This window comes from Callorhinus ursinus, unplaced genomic scaffold (genome assembly GCF_003265705.2).
Source record: "Callorhinus ursinus isolate GAN/ISIS: 27379988/994484 unplaced genomic scaffold, GSC_fseal_2.0 scaffold4, whole genome shotgun sequence".
Classification (NCBI taxonomy): Eukaryota; Metazoa; Chordata; class Mammalia; order Carnivora; family Otariidae; genus Callorhinus; species Callorhinus ursinus.
This window is the reverse complement of record NW_027397066.1, coordinates 13,639,788-13,658,983: the sequence shown is the minus strand read 5'-3', so window position 1 is coordinate 13,658,983 and position 19,196 is coordinate 13,639,788. Positions and strand designations below refer to the sequence as shown.

The 19,196-nt window shown below is 35.4% G+C and overlaps 1 protein-coding gene across 2 annotated transcripts in view; it reads right to left on the bottom strand.

Moving 5' to 3' along the window:
• Positions 1-16,445, bottom strand: part of NCAPG (non-SMC condensin I complex subunit G) — a 50,538-nt gene extending 34,093 nt beyond the window's left edge. The window contains exons 1-13 of one of the 2 annotated variants that reach the window (XM_025887518.2): positions 16,273-16,445; positions 15,783-16,083; positions 14,670-14,873; positions 13,979-14,207; positions 11,487-11,632; positions 11,136-11,220; positions 9,704-9,896; positions 9,083-9,232; positions 5,428-5,568; positions 4,322-4,445; positions 3,054-3,140; positions 2,554-2,733; positions 139-249 (exon numbers count right to left, since the gene is read on the bottom strand). In XM_025887518.2, the coding sequence (XP_025743303.1) occupies positions 139-249; positions 2,554-2,733; positions 3,054-3,140; positions 4,322-4,445; positions 5,428-5,568; positions 9,083-9,232; positions 9,704-9,896; positions 11,136-11,220; positions 11,487-11,632; positions 13,979-14,207; positions 14,670-14,873; positions 15,783-15,893 (1,761 nt within the window). In that variant the 5' untranslated portion in view covers positions 15,894-16,083; positions 16,273-16,445. Of the gene's footprint in view, positions 1-138; positions 250-2,553; positions 2,734-3,053; positions 3,141-4,321; positions 4,446-5,427; positions 5,569-9,082; positions 9,233-9,703; positions 9,897-11,135; positions 11,221-11,486; positions 11,633-13,978; positions 14,208-14,669; positions 14,874-15,383; positions 15,671-15,782; positions 16,084-16,272 lie in introns of those variants that run through there. The other variant, XM_073891476.1, reaches the window with a different exon arrangement.
• Positions 16,446-19,196: the final 2,751 nt, after the last annotated feature.

Below are 19,196 nucleotides of genomic sequence, written 5' to 3'. Positions count from 1 at the left end.
AATTTTTTTTTACCACTTATATTTATCACATGTTTAAGATGGTCATCTTTTTCTTCTTTGGAACTCCAAGGAACATATTACTTATGAAATGAGGAAGGGGTGGGCTAAAATATAAAGCCTCAAAGGCCACAAACATACCAAAGATTCAATGATGCCATTCATGGTGGCACCTATACCTGTTGAGGTGGACATCTGCTTCAACAGTTCATAGCACAAAATAAGACACTTCTGTAGTGTTTCAACATCATTCTAAAATGAAACACAAAATATTCTGCATTAGTAAGAATATCTTCTGCCCATCCCTTAAATGTTAGTTTTTTCAGGGCTTTGTCTAAGGCATATTGTCTCTAGACACACTCCCTGGCAATCTTATCCAATCATCCAACTCCATTTACAATACATGAGTTGACCCAGCTATTTCTTAAGTTTCAGATTCATATATACAATTGCTATAAGACATTTCCTCTTGTATGTTCCACAGGCTTCTCAAACTCAAATGTCCAAAAGAGAACCAATTCATCATTACCCCAATCCCTCCTCTTCTTGTGCTATTTCCATAAATAACACTGTCATCTACCCAAATGTCCAAACCAAAAGACCTACAATACATTCTTGACTCATTCTTCTCCCTGTTACTAATTCCTAAATACTTCTCAAATCCATCACTTCTTTCCACATCCACCATCATTATCTTGTTCAGGCTATAATCATACCAAGCCTACATTATTAATATAACAGTCTTCAACTACTATGCCTGCCTAGGCTCTTATCACGCTGCAACCCATTTTCTGACGAAGATATAAATCTCATCCTACCACTTAAAACCTTTAGTGGTTCACCATGATCCTTGGCTAAGGCAGAAAGTTTTCAATATTGCTTATAGAAGGCCTTACAAGACCTGGCCATTAATTTTTCCACTAGATTTATCTCTTACCTCTCCCCCCTCAATTCTCTAGTCATGTGGACCTGAAGTTTTCAAACACAGCAGGTACTCTTTAACTTCTGGGCCTTCACACATGCCTTTCCATCTGCCTGCATTCCTTTAACAATTCATCAGGGAGAGACAACAGAGTGCATTAAAAGCACAAATCTAAAGCCACTTGCCTGACTTGCCTGGATTTGAATCCTGCCTCTACAATTTACTATCTGTGTGACTTTGAGCAAGTTATTTTTCCTCTATAAAATGAAAATAGCACCACCCCATAAGGTTATAGTGAGAATCAAACACTTGTGAAGTGCCTGAAGCAGTGACTACCACAGAAGAAGCATCCTGTAAATGTTAGCTTACATTATTATTTTTACTCAAATGTCAAGTGAAAACATTTCTTCCCCTGGAGAAGCCAACAACAGCCTACCTGGGTTAGATGCCTCTCCATTCAACTCCTATAACTTCCCCGCCTATACTATCTATTATGCCATGCTGTAAATTATACTATAATAAATTTATAACCCTTAAATAGGACAAATGAACACACAAAAGATCAAAGGAAATCAAGTTAAACAGATGATATTAATCATGATAGAACATATTTGTTCATATTTTTCCAATTCAGACCTGGAGTTTATATTGTTTTTCAGTTTATATTTTCATTTTTCACTTTAAATCTGCTCCTCAAATGAAAGAACCTATAATAATCCATAGACTTTGTCAAACAAAATAAGGTACTAGCTAGGAAAATAAAATTCAGGCACACTCAAAAGTGGAGTGTTTGAGCAGGGATGTCTATGGCTAGAGAGTGCAAGGACATAGCACAACTTACAAAATGCTCCTGTATAGTAAACTCTTCCCTATTCAGTATTTTACTTATGAGCATACTCCAATCAGCACTTTCTAAACTGAAGTAAAATAATAATGATGTTTACTACAAAAGGCAAAATTTTAAAAGACCCCCTGAAAGTTAACATCAAATATTATACTGATGCCATTCTATCTTATGATAAAATATGACGTTTATCAAACACAATGAAGTTTAAAAAAAAATGAATGCTGAAACTCAGCTTTAAGTGTTACTAGATAAAATGCTTAGTATTTCATTTAAAATAACAAAATTACTTAGCTTTTTCTAAAAACAAAAGTGTAGTTAAGCTTTAAAAATTTACATGTATAATGGTATAGTTATAGAAATACCTTTCCTGGCTCAGAAAAGTCAGGAGTCTTCCACAAAGAAAAAGATGGATAGATAGATGCATATTCCTCTTCCAAAACATTCAGAACACATACACTCTCTTGCTCAATCTCTCTCTCTCACACACACACAAGGAAAACACTAGAAGGTAAGTTTCCTCAGAAAGGAAGAAAGACTATATAGACTACAGAGATTAGCATGACAAGGGAGCAAATAAAGTCCTAGTTATAATAATTAAAGCTAATTGAGGCTTTTCAAAGTCTAAGATAAAAAGAAACAAGAGAAAAAATTATTTTCATGTTAATTCATGATACTGCTAAAAAGCCCTCCAAATAAATATATTCTGGCAGCTTTCTAAGAAAGAAAATAAAGTGTAGTTGAGATGATTAATAACAGCTGAAATTTAGTATGATACAGTAATCTATACCTTCTCTATATGGACTTCTTTGATTTCAAGTTGCTCTGTCTCTTTCAATAGGTTTATTTTGGCATCTTCTAATGCTTTTATTTCTTCTTTTAATTCCGATGCTTGATTAAAATCCTGTAAATTAATGCAATTTTCCAAAGCTTCTTTTGCCTCAATAAGTTTAACTTTTATTTCTGCCATCTAAGAAAAGATATAAATTGCTTTAACAAAAACTATTATTATGAACATCTATAGCAAACTAAAGAGTAATATTTATCATGACAACCCAGAAGTTAAGCAGAGTCAGCCATATACAAAAAAGTCGTAGTCTTCCTGATCCAAAGAAGGGCAAATCTTTCAGACTGCATAATCTGGTAACATTTTAGATACTCTTATAGTTTAACAGTTACTCAATAATTTGACTCCGTGAGAACAATTCTGAAAATGTAGAACAAGAGGAAACAAAAGACTTGCCCAGCTACATTATACTCAAGCATTTATTTAATTTAGAAGAAATTTACCCTGAGTTCGTTCTTTCTTGCATCAGCTGGATCACCAGCACCAACAGTAACAATGGGCGCCCGAATCTCTGAGATAATTTCTGTAACCTGGTAAGTTACAATTCAAAGTACATGCTTTAATATATGTTCTGTATCATAAAATGAAATCAAACCTACACAGAACTCCAAATAGTATCCACAATCTCTTTAAAAATAGAGCAAAACAGAGTAAAGCAGCACACATTCTACTTGCTAGACAATTTTGGGGAAAGAAATGACCAAACAAATATCTGACTAAAAACTCTAAGATTATGAGAAGGTAAACAGGCACATAGACATTGAAGATAAATTCTCTCATATAATGCTTGAAAAACAAAGAAAAATGAATGTAGTATCTAATCTTAGGCACCAAAAACTAAAATTCTCTGTCTATAATCCTCAATTCCCTCCCTTGTTTAGCTCCACAGGAGTTAAATACAGAAAAACAGAATACTCTTTTATTCTTCCTTTGGGTATACAATGCATAAATAATGACAGCATAACTAAAGACTTTCCTTTCAGAGCCACTGGGACATAAGAGTTGGCTGATTCAGAAAAAGGCTACATCCCAAATGAAGGTACTTAAGCAGATGTTGGATAACCACTAACTGGGAATGTTACATGTTGTAGAAAGGATTTATGTGTAAGTATGTATAAGAAGGGGTTGGAAAAGACAACCCTGAATTAATTTGCAACTCAGAGATTGTATGAATTGATGAAAAGCACTGATACAGGTCTTTATGGCTAGCCCAGAAAAAATAATACTTGGCAATAGTATTATAATAGATAACATTTATTTCTGTATTTACCAAGCACTTGATGAACACTATTTCATTGAACAAGGGAGATTTTATTGTTATTCTCATTTTGCAGACAAGTAAAAAGGCTAAAGTAAGTAACTTGCTCAAAGTCACAAAGCCAGAAAGTAGAAGGAATCTGAACCTAAGTGTGTCTAATTTGAGCCAGCTCTCAAACACTCTAGTGACTAAGACACATGTGTCCCCTCTTCCCTAACTTGTTCTATTTCAAACTGATTCAACAGAATGATAGGAAGAGAAGGAGATGATTTTTCAAATGTGTGTGTGGGAGAGATTTAGTTTTAAGAAGTCTAAAAACTTAATATACAAGACTAAAACAAAAGGCAATTAAAGATAAATAAAGCAAAAAATACTGAAAAGAAAACAAGACAATCCTCAGTATCATTGACCAAAACCTTTTAACCTTTATCAACAATTAAGAAAATTACTTACAATTTGTGTTCTCTTATTATCATCCATAACGATGCAGAGCAATCTCTCAACAAGAAAAGAAAGTAAGGACACTGGAGTTGTGGGTAGAGTAAGAATCTCCTGTAAAATAGCCAGTAGTCCTTTCCTGCATTCAAAAAGAACTATTTTCACTTAAACATGATGGTAGAAATACATTTTATCTCCAACATTTCATTTATTCTGCAGACTTAATTTTATTTATCTCAGTCCTTTTTTATCACTATAGGTACAAAAAAATTATGTATAGACTAGGTCAAAAATTTATGTTCTGCAAAAAAAAAAAAAATTTTTATAAATGACCCTACAATCTGTCATAAATCAACATGATGAAATGAAAAACATCAGAAGTGTATCAAATCTTTAGACAGTATTACTAGCCCTGTCTGTAATAGAGATTTTTAAGCAAAATCTGCAATTTTATTGATTTATTCTGAAAAAATTGAATTTCCATATATATGAACAAAATGGATACAAACTGCACAGATCTACCTATATGCATATTTTTGCCCATATAGTACAGCACAATTCCAGAAATACAATACAGTACTTTATTTTCTCTTCCTTAAATTTTCTTAATAACATTTTTCTCTAACTTACTTTATTTTAAGAATATGGTAATATAATACATACAATAAGAAAATCATGTTAATCAACTGTTTGTGTCAATTTTTATGTTTATGCTTATTGGTAAGGCTTTTAGTCAACAGGCTATTAATAATTAGGTTTTTGAGAGGTCAAAAGTTATATGTAGATTTCTGACTCCACAGAGGAGGATGGGGGATCAGCACCCTTACCCCCTCCCCGTGTTGTTCAAGAGTCAATTACATATATGCATGTGTGTGTGTGTGGACACACACACACAGGCATATATGTATGTATACACAGAGAGAGAGAGAGAGAGAGATAGAGAGAGAAAGGGTGTATTTCCTGCTAGATATTACATGTATAAGAGGAAAAAGAAAACTCTTTATTGCACTTTAGAGAGCTAGGTTAAATATAAATATATTTAAGCATACCGTAACAAGACTATATTTCAATACAGGATATTAGAAGAGCAAATTAGGACAAGGGTTAATATTTAGACATACCTTCCTCCTTCTTCACTTGTATCCAAAGACTTGATAATTAGAATCAACTGTTGACCTATAAACTCTTTTGACATCAAATTTCCAATATAAGAAAAATCATTTTTCATTTCATCTTTAACAACTGGGATACTCTGAATATAACTAAAACAAGCAAAATAAATAAAATGTAAAATCTGTTAAAAAAAAAAATTAGCTCCCCATGACATCAGAAAAGGGTCTTTTTCAGTTCATATTACTTCAAATATATGGAGGTTTATACATTATACTAATTTGGCCTAAAAAATAAACTCTATGCTATTGTTATGAACTTTTGCAAACAAACTTATGGGCTTGAATCAAAAAGAATTTGGAAAATATACTCAATAAAGATTCAAATTTCTTATGGGAAATTTTCAAAAGGCACATATTTATGTCTCTCAAATTGGTAACATTATTTCAATGTCACCAGTATTTTCAATTAGAGTCCTGGATCCCTTTAATAAAAACTCAGTTTTTCATAAAGAGCTAGTCTTCACTCATCATCCCTAACTCACCATTATTCTTTTGCTTAAAGGAATAGTAATAATTAATACCAATTATGCAAGTAATCTATGAATACAGTGACCTTTTAAAAAAAATCAGAAAAATAGACCTTCATGAATTTGTATTATCTTTGCTTAGGAGCCCTACTAATATCTGTATTGTTCTTATTTTAGTGTGGATATTCCTAAACAAGCACCATCAACTACCCTTTTATTCTTACTATCACTGCCCAAATTAAAGCCTTTTACAAACCTCACCTAGATAAAATTCAACAGTCTACCAAAAGGTCTCCCTTTTTTGTGTGATCAAAAAAAAGCTACTTAAAGGCAGAATTAGGAGTTTAAGCTTAGACAACTAGGTGCTTTTAGGCTAAAAGTAATATGAAAAACAATCCTGATGAAAAATGTCATTTTTAAAATGTCAACAAAAATCAAGTTATAAAAACTGCAGAACTATGTCTGATGAATAAACTGACTCGTCTTTAAAATGACAACAAGAGTAAATAAAAGCTCACAAATCTCTGGCCATGAGATTAGGACTTTCAATGGTATCAGCACTCTTTGGGTTCTAGTAGAAAACTAAAGGAAAGAAACTAATAATTATCAAAATCATTAGCTTAGTAGTTACTGGTTTCTGACAAGCTAAAAAACCTTCACTCATCTTTGAATCCTCCCCTCCCCTCTGAGTACTTTTCCACTCTAACTTTAGCACAATGCATAGCATCAAGACTGAGGGTATTTTTTTAAAATAAATTCAAAGAGTAGTTGTTTCATTAATAGGTTACAAATCTCGAACTGCATAAATACAACTCAAAATGGACCCACCAATTTTAATTGCCATGAAATCATCTTTTTAACCATTTTTAAACATATTCATTACAATAAAGAGACCACTCAAGAATAAGAAAGCCTTTTTCTAAAGCTCTCTCCAAGAATTTATACTTAAGGTCACTTTCTAAAAATTATGTTGGTGTCTCTTTTTCTTCCTCAAATTTGTCAAGCCTAATTTAATATCCCTGCTTTCTTCATTTATGTGAATACCTCAGTTAACAGGAAATTGTTTCATATCAGAATTCTGAGTCACTACCTCTTTTTGCTACAAAATCTCTGAAAATATATCTCTGAGATTATCAGGAAGTAGTTTTTCCATTTAATTTTGTTTCTGTACTTGAATAAGCTAATCCTATCTAGTGATGTTGTTCCAAAAAGAAAACCACTCTATTTCTAAAGTATTTTTCAATAATAATTAAAATACAATTTTTAAAGTTTTCTTCTTTATAAATGAAAAAAAGCTGATTAAAGTTGCCTATTTCAAAACTCACAGATTAAGTGACAGAGTAAATATAAGAATCCCTGACTTCTCAAAGCCAGAGGAACCAAGCTCCCTACCTGTTGATTTCAGTAACTAAGAGTTAATCTGTGAAGTAATCCTTGAGGAGAGGCTCTCCCTCTGTTACTTAAATATTTATTTCCTCATATTTCCTGTGAGCATTTATTACTTTTATATTAATTCATATTATTAAGCATTGCATCAAACTCATTCGTTTTGGACATACTACAACATGGCTCAAACAGCATTATAACGAATACTCTAAATACTGAAATCTGAAATAATTACTATTGAAACAGTAGACTCAAACATATTTTTTATGATGTTATGAACTCAGGCTGTAAGTTTCTATTTTGGCTCACATTTAAGATATTTATCCTTGATTCAATATTTTGCATACAAATTAAAATGCACTTATAGTTTTGCCTCCTAACTTACATGGAATCATTATAAGCAAAAGCAGAATACTACATTCCATACAAAGAGAATTCAGGCCTGTAATTGTAACTGTAAATGTTATATGGAAGAAGCTTTTTAAAAAATGCATCAAAAGCATAAAGTTAAAAATCTACACACCAAAATCTATCAAAATATATATAACTTTTGGCCCAGCAATTCCACTTCTGGAAATCAACCCCACAAAATCCCAACATACATAAAATGTATCGTTTAACAGAACTTTGTCAGTGAAAACTGGAATTATGCTAAACATCCATTAACAGAGAAGTAAATTAATTGCCATCATAAATTGATTTTATGATTGCCAATTGATTGCCATCATACTATGGGATGATACGTGAAGAGTGTGATAAATTTATATGCACCAACATATAATGATCGCAGATATAAGTAGCTGGGAAAAAAACCCAAATATGTATAGTGTGTTATGTTTAAAAATATTTACGTATTTTAATATATGTGTATATAAATGTAGAGAAAGAGGTCTGAAAGTGTATATCCCAAATTGTTAACTCTAAGATAAATGGAATTGAGGAATTAGGAGATGAAAGAAAAATTCCACATTTTTCTTCTACATATTTCTGTATTTGAATTTTGACAAGAATTGCATTCATGTTTTACTTGGTAATTTTAAAGTGAAATGAGAATAATTAAGAAAAAGGTATATTTTGAAAAAACTTTTTAAAAAACAAAAAGCCAAATGGTGACAGTTTTAATTAATATTAAACTAGCCAAAAAGGTTCACCTTGTCAGTTGGAAAAGTATGGCCCATGCATCAGATACAGCCTGCTGCTTGTTTTCATACAGTTTGCAAACTAAATGGAAGCCTGATTATACATGGATGTATACACAAATACATTTGAAAATATATACAGATGAAAATGACATAAAATTAAAATTTTAGTGTCCATAAAAGTTGAAAGAAGTTTTATTAGAAAACAGTTACAGTCATTCATCATATATTCTTTGGCTGCATTTGCATACCCACAACAGAGCTGTCATTGCGACACAGGTCCACAGACTAAAATAGTTGCTATCTGACCCTCAGAAAAGGTTTGCCAACCAGTTTCAAAAAGTAACATATCATCATTATCAACTTTATGGAGAAATGTTCATAATCACATCCTAACAGTTTAAGGAATGTCCCTAAACATACTGACTTTTTACTCTTTCAGTGTTCTGTCCAGCACATAATATTCTTCAGAAAGACTCAATGTACATTCTTATTTATCCCTGCCTAGCCAAATAACTGACCCCTGATCAAGCATGACTTTGAGGGAGGGGGCTAGACAGTTGACACATACAGAAACAAAAGTACAATCCAAACAAAAAGAAAAAATTTTACCTTAGTAAATACTCTGCATATACTATGGGCTCTGGCAAAATCTGCTCCAAAAATTCTTCACCTTCATCTCCTTTTGATTTCACATATTCACAAAGGACACGCCAATACAAAGCATTTTCAGGAGTTAATGTTTCCACTGGAATCAGTTTCCTTTATTTAAAAGGGAGAGAATAAGAGAAAGAATAATCTTAAAGTTAAAAATTTGAATGGAGTATAAAAAAATGGGAAATAAAAAGCAGACCTGGTTTATAACCAGCATCCTTTTAATTGCAAAGTCATTAACTTATCCACCCACACACAACTGAAAATACTTAGAGAAAAAAAAAAAAGAATCAAACAAGCAAGCATACAATAGGGAAGCATGCTGTTGGACTTCCCATGGTAAGCTAATGCAAAAATCAAAGTAACAAAATGGGAAAAAAGAGAATGTAGCTAAAGTAGTCCATGATAAGGTAGTGAGTTCTTACATAAGAGGGATAAATGAGAAAAGACATCCACCAGAGTAAAGAAAACACAACTGAGGTAGATAAAAGGTATTGAAACAATCTGAAGTAATCAGAAAAGGACTAATTTTAATTGCAGAAGTTCACGAGTATCACATTTCAAGCAATGAATATATACCTGCCATCATTATTTTTACAGATTTCTGCCAGTTCATTAAGAGGAGTCACTGAAAATAAGGCATTGAGAACAGAGACTGCCACTTCAGGAGAATTTTCCACATCTAACCGATGAAGCAACTCTAATATATTTCCTTCAGTGAAACGTAACCAGCCTTGGAGAAGATGCTTCTGCATTGCTTGTTTCACAGCATCTGTTAAGTCATTTGAAATGTAAGTGAACAGAGGCTCCCTCTAGCTTCCATTTCCTATATTTTGTCTGTATCAAATACCTTTCATCAGATTAATGTCAACATAAAATCAGTATTTATAATAAAAATGAGAAGAGACTAAGAACAACAAAGAAAAATACTGAAGAAAAAAAAGGTACAATAATATTGCAAAAGTCACTATGTTGCCATTTCTACTAAAAATGGAAAAGGCCCAACCCAATACCCAACCACTATCACAGCCTACAAAAATATCTGCATTCCTTCTCCTCAGGGTTCACTGGGCTTCAGTGTTAGTCCTGACATTACGATAGTGATTATTTCACCTGATGCCTGACTTCATCTATTACACGATTGTTATTTGCAGTAGTGAATCATACAAGCATGTATCACTGAACAAACTTTATTCTTAGTTTTTTAAGAAGTCATCCTCCCAGTCATTAGTCCTCTGACAATGTTCTGAAACTCAAGTTTTCTTGCTACAGCAAAATTAAGCTATCTTAGTCTTCTCATGGGGATTGGAAATTTAAGATATATCATTCCTCATCATTCCTGTAAGCAGTCTCTAGTTTTAACAGAGAGAAAAAGGGGAAAAAAAAGGAAAATTATGCTAGTCTGATCATTCTTAATTTGTTTCCACAATATAGCACACATTCTTATCAAGATATACACAAAGGGGAGGGCGCCTGGGTGGCTCAGTCAGTTAAGAGTCTGCCTTCAGGTCAGCTCATGATCCCAGGGTCCTGGGATCAAGCCCTGTGTCAGGCCTGCTGGGGCGGCGGAGGGTGGGTGGGGTGGGAGGGTGGGTTTGCTTCTCCCTTTCCCTTGGCTCCTTCCCCCACTCTCATCCTTTCTCTCTCTCTCTCTCAAATACAAAAAAAAGAAAGAAAGAAAAGATATACACATAGGGAATAGATAGCACTTTTTTAGAAGAGAGAGTTGAAAAAGAGTTCCTGCCCTACCTCTGATATGCATTAGCTGTATAGCCTTCAGATATAGTTTCAACTGTAAAACACAGGAAAATTAAAACAAACACTGCTCCTTTAACTACCAGGACCTTCAACCCTTTGAAATGTTTTCTACATGGCGTACCAAGCTAAATTTTGATAGGCTATGTCAGTGAAGGGCTTACTTGCCATAATTAAGGACACATGTTTTCTAAATCTTCAAAGTCTACTAAACCAAAATCCACTGATGTTTTGTATATACAGAAGTCTATCTTACCTGATCTGTCATTGAGACCTTGTTGAAGGAGCATTACTCTCTGAGCAATGGACATAGCTCTCATATGAACCTTTTCAGCTAAAACCTTAAAGAGACAGTAATAATAATAAGGTGGTCATTAAACTCAACATAGTCTATATATTTCATAACTAATATCTCCTTCATCTAAGAAAATAACCCAGAATTTCCAAAACAAATATCTGGTAACACATTTAATGTAATAAGAGTATACCTAGATTATCTATACTTTCCATAAAAAACCATTAAAATTGAAGAAATCATTATTACATGCCGAATATTTTTCAGAAGTATTTTAAGAGTATGTCTATACAAGTTACTAGGCTTATTTACCTGATAAGCCAGCTTTCTGACAGCTTCTTTCACATCTTTGGTGCGCCCCACAATTTTTGGCAAAGTCTTTGCTGATGGTGCAATACATGATAACACTGCACGCCTAACTTCTGGATTTGAATCATTTTCAATCAAAGTAGCATATGCTAAAAATAGAGCAATACCTTTTAGTACACTAAGGAAATATTATTTATTTAACCACAGTCATAAGATAGTCCACATTTTGATATTTGACAATATCTTTAAAATAATAAAGATAATCAATTTTTAGTCTTACACATTTAATTTTAGTGGAAGATTTTTTTTCTGCCAACTTCCCTTAAAAAATAAAGAAATTTGTCAATAGACTAGGCAGAAAGTCTAAAACTAAAAACAAAGAGCCCTAAAGGTCATGGAAAATCCATCAATAAGATTATGTCTTTGTTTTTTTTTTTAAGATTTTATTTATTTATTTATACATGAGATGGGGGAGGGTCAGAGGGAGAAGCAGACTCCCTGCTAAGGAGGGAGTCCAATGCGGGACTCGATCCCAGGACTCCAGGATCATGACCTGAGCCAAAGGCAGTCGCTTAACCAAATGAGCCACCCAGGCGCCCCGAGACTATGTCTTTGTTACTCTTCAAGATCTAGAAGAAAGCCTAGTATAGCAGGCAGTTTATTTTAAAGTAATAAGGGTTTTTAAAGGGCTCATTATTTTGATTTTTAATGAGTCCTAAAGAAGGAAGTAACTTCTCATTTTACTCCCTGAAACAAAATCCATTTCCTGTATTTAAATGTTTATTCACCTCTACTTCTCAAATTTTCCCCAGCTTTATAATTATGTGTTGACTATTAAACATTTATTTTGTACGATATTATTATGTGTACCATTTAACACCAAAAAATACTAACTATCATCAGTTACCAAAACTGATTATAAAGTGGGGCGCCTGGGTGGCTCAGTCGTTATGTGTCTGCCTTCGGCTCAGGTCACGATCCCAGGGTCCCGGGATCAAGTCCCACATCGGGCTCCCTGCTCCGTGGGAAGCCTGCTTCTCCCTCTCCCACTCCCCCTGCTTGTGTTCCCTCTCTCGCTGTGTCTCTCTCTGTCAAATAAATAAAATTAAATTAAAAAAAATAACTGGGGCGCCTGGGTGGCTCAGTTGGTTGAGCGACTGCCTTCAGCTCAGGTCATGATCCTGGAGTCCCGGGATCGAGTCCCGCATCGGGCTCCCTGCTCGGCGGGGAGTCTGCTTCTCCCTCTGACCCTCTTCCCTCTCGTGCTCTCTACCTCTCATTCTCTCTCTCTCAAATAAATAAATAAAATCTTAAAAAAAAAATAACTGATTATAAAGCTAGTAACAGGGACAAAGAGAAAAATGAAAATGTGCCCAAAATGTAGCTAGGCATGTATGGAAAAGTGGAATATGACTATCTTTACGAGCCCAGAGGTAGAGAAAAATTTCTTAAATAAAAGAAAAGTGCAAATCAAAAGAAAGGAAGAAAAGGAAAAAAAGTGCAAGTCATAAAGGCAGAGACTGATTAATTTTGACATTAGGAATTTCTAACAGAAGATATCCCAAAGAGGGTGAAACAAAGAGCCATCTAAAGTTGAAAAAAATCCACAATTCACACAACTCCAAAATTTCTTTCCAGAATACAGAATTCCAGTAAATCAATAAGACAAACCAACAGAAAAATGAGAACACATTAGTAGGCATTATATAGAAGAAATACAATTAACTGTTAAATATATGAAAAGATGCATAAAAGGATATATATCATACATACACCAGATAAAACAAAAATTTTTAAATCTGACAATATCTAACAACGGAGAGAATATGGATCAACGAATGTTTTTATGTACTGTTACTAGCAGTATTAATTAGTAAACTGTTTTGTAGAACACTTGTACCTTATCTAATAAAAGCTGAATGTGCACATATCCTAACAAATCCACCCTAGGTATAGACCCCAGAAAAAAAATATTTAAGCTGCGCATAGCAACAACACCATTTTTTTCAGAGCAAAATAACTGGAAACCAGATACTCTGTCATTAGAATAATTAGCTGTGTTACAATTCATTCGACAGAATGCTGTAAGACAGTAAATATATCAACATGGATGAATGTTACAATTATAAATAATTATTAGAAAGCACAGAAAAGTATGACTCATATAGCATACAAAACGATAGGCAAAACTTTTTAGAGATACACACATGTGGCTAATTGTTTAAACAGAAAGACAAGAGAATAATTAACCCAAAATTCAGGATAATTGTTAATTCTGAGAGTGGGGTGGGACGTAAGGTAGGCTTCAAAGGCACTGATGATGTTCTATTTTTTTTAAGTTGGGTGGTGGCTACTTCAGTATTTTTAAAAATCATATATATATATATATATATATATATGACCTATACTATTCCACATAGAGAAAAAAAAACCTCTCTACTGAGAATTTAACGAAGTCAAGGAAACTGAAAAAGAATTTAGGAAGCTACACATACCATTAACAACTGGACATTCATCATCTTTGGGATCCTGAAGTCGTGAAAGAGCCAGAACTGCCTGTATCCTCACATTTGGAATTTTATCTTTCAATCTAATAAGCATGGCTTCATTAATTTTATCAAACAAATCATCATCAATCTGGGCATTTTCTGGCATACTGCCCAAGAGCTTGTTTATGAGCTGGCACACTCTAAATCTAACTGCATTGCTGTTTGCTTCATGAGACTGAAACAGGAACAAATCAAAATTACTTACAATCACATACCATTTGAATTATTTAGAATTCAGGAAGTTACAAAAGTAATTCATTACTCTCAGTGGAACTACAATGCTACCTTAATCCATATGCATACGAAAAGTATTAAAATATACACAGTCCAAAGTAAGTATAAGCTAAATTATAAGAGCATACTTCTCTTTGCAGGAATTTTTACTTTACTTCTAAAACAACTCATTTAAAATGATGTGAGAACTGGCTAAGAGAGGTCATTAAAAAATGCTGCAGTTATTTTAAGTCCATTTTTTTATCTTAATGACAGTTCTAGTATTTCCTATAAAAGGCAGACTCATCCACAGACATTTTCTCAGTTACCAAATATTTCATTCTCTAAAACATACAAACTCCCATGGCCCTTTTAATATAATAAAGTTTTCTACAACACTTCCCCAAAGTTCCAGTTTTCATACCTTTAAAAGAAAGGTAAACAAATAATTTAAAATGCCACCATCTTCCTCTTCCTCTTCCTCTTCCATATCTGACTGGTGAAATGAAGTAACAAACTTGGCTGCGAAGTCTATTAGTCTCTCCACCGCTGGTTCACGTTTATAGACCACCATAGCATATTTAAGATAATGAACAAACTCCTCATGAAAAGCTGTTTTAACATCCATCTGAAAGACAAGAGAGAAATCCTTCACAAACTGCACTGATATAATCCCTTTTTCCCAACAGTACCCTAAGACTGCTTAAAGTACTAGTCATAACTCAAACTAAAATCATTATTTAGTAAACTCCCAGGTAAGTTTCCAAACTATCAAAGAAAAAAAAAACTGCAAATTTCTCTCCAGAGAAATGTACTTCTCCAAGGAAGAAAACAAATGTGAATGTTGACAGTGAAAGGATCCCTTTGACTTTAATACCCTTTAAATTCTCAATATGCCTTAGTGCCAGTTTAGTAAAAATATGCTTCTTCATTAAACAACCCAAAATCAACAATGGCTTTCATATTTTACCACATTTAGCCTTACTCTTACACAGCGATTTCCTTTTGATATAACGTTCACATCCTATCTCATATCCTTAAACCCGATATATTGAATTACAATTTTTCTTGGACCTCGAGATAATTTTCCCGAAACTCACTGTCCTATTCTCACCGCACTACTCAGAACAGTATTTACTTAAATAGGAAGAGCCGTGTCCTAATGGTTAATTTGTTATTTGGTGATTCGATTCAATTTAACTGTGAATAATTTGGCGTTCCTGACGTGGGCGGTGACCTGAGGGACAACAACCGCTGAGCCACCCCGTTCAGGATCCACCCAGCGGCCCAACACTTGGCGCCAGGTCGCCCCGGTGCTCGTAAACGTTGCTCTCCAAATTCACAAAGAATTAACGGTTCGCGCCGGAGGCCGCTGGGGAGGGGGGTGCCCGGGCGACCTGGGGCAGGTCTCCAGACCTCTCCGAACTGGGTCGGGAAGGTTGAGAAGGTTGGAGTCCGGAAGGCCACGGGCGGCCCCTGGGGGACGCTTGTCCGAGGAGGGCGAGGGGCGGCGGCCGAGGCCCGGGGCCGCGCTTACCGTGCGGTAGGTGCGGCTCAGCGCCACCACCAGCTTCGCCTGGTTCTGGTGCGGCTGCTGCGCCAGCTGAAAGGCCTCCTTAACCGGTAGCAGCTTCTTCTCCGCCCCCATGGCGCCGGCACCTGGCCGGAACGAGCCTCGTCCGCTCCGGGCTGCAGGGTCCCTACGGACCGCAGGTCAAGTTTACAAAGTCGCCTCGGGTTCCGGTCAGCCAGCAGCTGAACACCCAGGGTGGAGTTACCGCCAGAGCGTTCAAATAACTCCCGCGGGAGAAGGAAATACCGCGAGACTGCCGCGAGAGCTGGAAGAGATGGAGCCACCTCCCTGAATTACGGCAGTTTGGGCGCATGCGCTTAGGAACTGCGCCGCGGTTTTCCCTGGGAAGTCGCGTTTGTAAGGGGAGGGGGCGTCGGCTTGTCCGGAAGTGGTGTCGGCTGCTCGCCGAGCGGTGGTGCTACTGTCGGGGCGGAGCCGGTGGTGCTAGGCCTACCTGGGTCGTGCAGCTGGGCGTGGGGCGAGAAAGAAGAAAGGATCCTCCATGGGTGAGAACAGGGAATCTGCTGAGGGGAACAATTCCTGCTCCGGCTAAAGGGGAGCAGGGGATCCCGGGCGTAAGGGTTCGTTTGGAGATCCGTCGAGAAGGGCAAGAGGGTGTGCTGGAGGCTGGGCAGCGGCCCGGCTTCCACTGAGAAAGCGGACGTCCGGATCTGCTGAGGGGGGCGTTCCGAGGTGTCCTGATGGAAGCGGGCCTCCGTCATTTTAAACCTTAGGACCTCGGCTGGTGGAGGGGTCTGCGAGAGGGAGGCAGTCTGGGAAGAGCTGCGAAGAGAGCCATGATTTAATTTACACCTGGCTTACTCTAGAGGCACCAGCTTTCGAGGCCTGGTTTACAGAGGTGCAGAACGACAATGTATTCAACAAGGGAGAACACGGGATGGTGTTTAGGGTAGTGGTAAAGATAAAGAAATTTGGAGTGCCTTCGAGCAGGAACTAGGTCTTTAAACTTAAAAAAAAAAAGGAAAAATATCAGACAAAAACGAACATCTCTGTACCCATAGCCAGCTAAAGAAATAGAAGATTACAAAGCCGCCTGTTTACCTTTTTCCTTTTGAATTACCTTCTCTCTCCAGCCTTAACGGCTTTTCTGAACCCAGCTGTTTTATGTATTAATGATGACATATGAGTAAGTCTCTGAATAAATATACTGTATTGTTTTCATGTTCTAAAATATAAATCATCATTTGCAAACAAAATAATCCTTTGCAACTTGTTTTCAATTAGTATTGTTTTTGAGGTTTATTCATATGGATACTTTCATAATAATAACTCACACCTTATGGACCCTTATTTGCTAGACACTGTTGTAAGCACTTTACTTCATTCAGTCCTTACAAACAGCCCCGATAAGGTAACTTCTAGCTTCTTTTAAGATGAGGAAACTGAGGCACAGACGGGTTTCTATAGTATTCTGTTCTATGAATATTTGATAATTTATTCATCCATTCTCTTGCTTCATATTATACATACAACATAAGTATTCAAATGTTAGTTAAAGTAATGAATATGGTAGCATTTGGGTTGCCTATAATTTCAAAATTATCAGGAGGTCTAATTCTGAAAAGGCAAAAAAGGATGCGTATTTTAGGTTAATCAGCTGGAGCAAACGCATAGAGGCCCAAGAATTTATGGGATATACTGCTAACATAATCTCACTATAGCTAAAATGTAGAATGCCTGGAAAGCTGTGGAGAAAGAAAGCTAGAAAGGGCATTAATTTATTAACCAAATATCCAAATATTATTATTTCAACATATAATCAACAAATTATTGATAAAATGATTTACATTCTCTTTTTTCCCTACTAAGTCTTTGAAATTCGGTGTTATTTTACACTAGCCACATTTTGGGTGCTCCATAGATACATGGGGCCAGTGACTACATTATTGAATAGTGTGAAATGATTCTTATTTTGAGAACCACTGTATATGCCATTTGTTTTTCATGTAAAATTGGCAAACTAAAAATTAGAACAAACTAACATTTGAAGACATTTTTCTTACTTTGTGGCCTTTAATTGCTCAGCTCTTTTTATGCCCTGGGTCCCTGCTACCTTTGTTCCTCTGAATGTGAAGTTTCTAACAATATTATTTCCTTTACTGTATTTTATTTGGTGATTTCTCCACAAATGAGAGATGACTTTGTATCATTTTGTCCGTTACTGAAGGATGAGGCATCTGGCCACCAGAGGGCAGCCTAACTATTTTGATTAGCTTTTTTTTAGGATTTAATAACATGTTTTTGTTTAGTATTTTTTGAACATGAAAAGATGGATTACAAAATGAAAAGGCAACGTTTGGAATGGGAGAAAATATTTGCAAACTATATTTCCCTTAAGGGGTTAGTATCCAAAATATATAAGAAATTCCTATAATTCAATAGCAAAAAAGCAAAAACCCAATTAAAAAATGAGCAAAAGACCTGAATAGACATTTTTCCACGGAAGACATACAGCCAACAAGTATATGAAGAAGTGCTCAACATCACTAATCACCAGAGAAATGCAAAACAAAACCTCAATGAGATATCACCTCACACCTGTTAGAATGACTATTAGAAAAAAATCAAAAGATAAGAAGTGTTAGTGAGAATGTGGAGAAAAGAGAACCCTTATACATGTTGGTGGGAATGTAAATTGATACAGCCATTATATAGAAAACAGTCTGGAGTTTCCCCAAAAAATTAAAAAGAGAAATACCAATGTGATCCAGCAATCCTATTTCTAGGTATATATATCCAAAGGAAATGAAATCACTATCTCAAAAGATATATCTGCATTCCTGTGTTTATTGCAACATTAGTCACAGTAGCCAAGATATGGAAACAACATTAAGTGCCCATCAATGGACGAATGTGTAAAGATGTGATTTATTTGTAATGGAATACTCTTCAGTCTTAAAAAGGAAGGAAATCCTGCTATTTGCTACAAAATGGGTCAGCCTAGAGGATATTCTGCTAAGTGAAATAAGTCAGACACAAAGGCAAATATCGTTTAATCCTACTTATAGGTGGAATCTAAAAAAGTCAAACTCCTAGTAACAGAGTAGCATGGAAGTTATCAGTGGCTTGGAGGATGGAGGAAATTGGGAGATGTTGGACAAAGTACAAACTTGGAGTTATAAATTCTGGAGACCTAATGTACAGCCTGGTGACTATAGTTAGTAATAATGTATGTATACCTGAAATTTGCTGAGAGTAGATCTCAAGTGTTCTCACCACACACAAGAAAATGGTAACTCTGGGGTAATGGATGTATTAATAGCTTGTTTGCAGTAATCATTTCACAATATATACATGTATCAAAACATCACATTGTACATGTTAAATATATACAACTTGTCAATCATACCTCAAAGC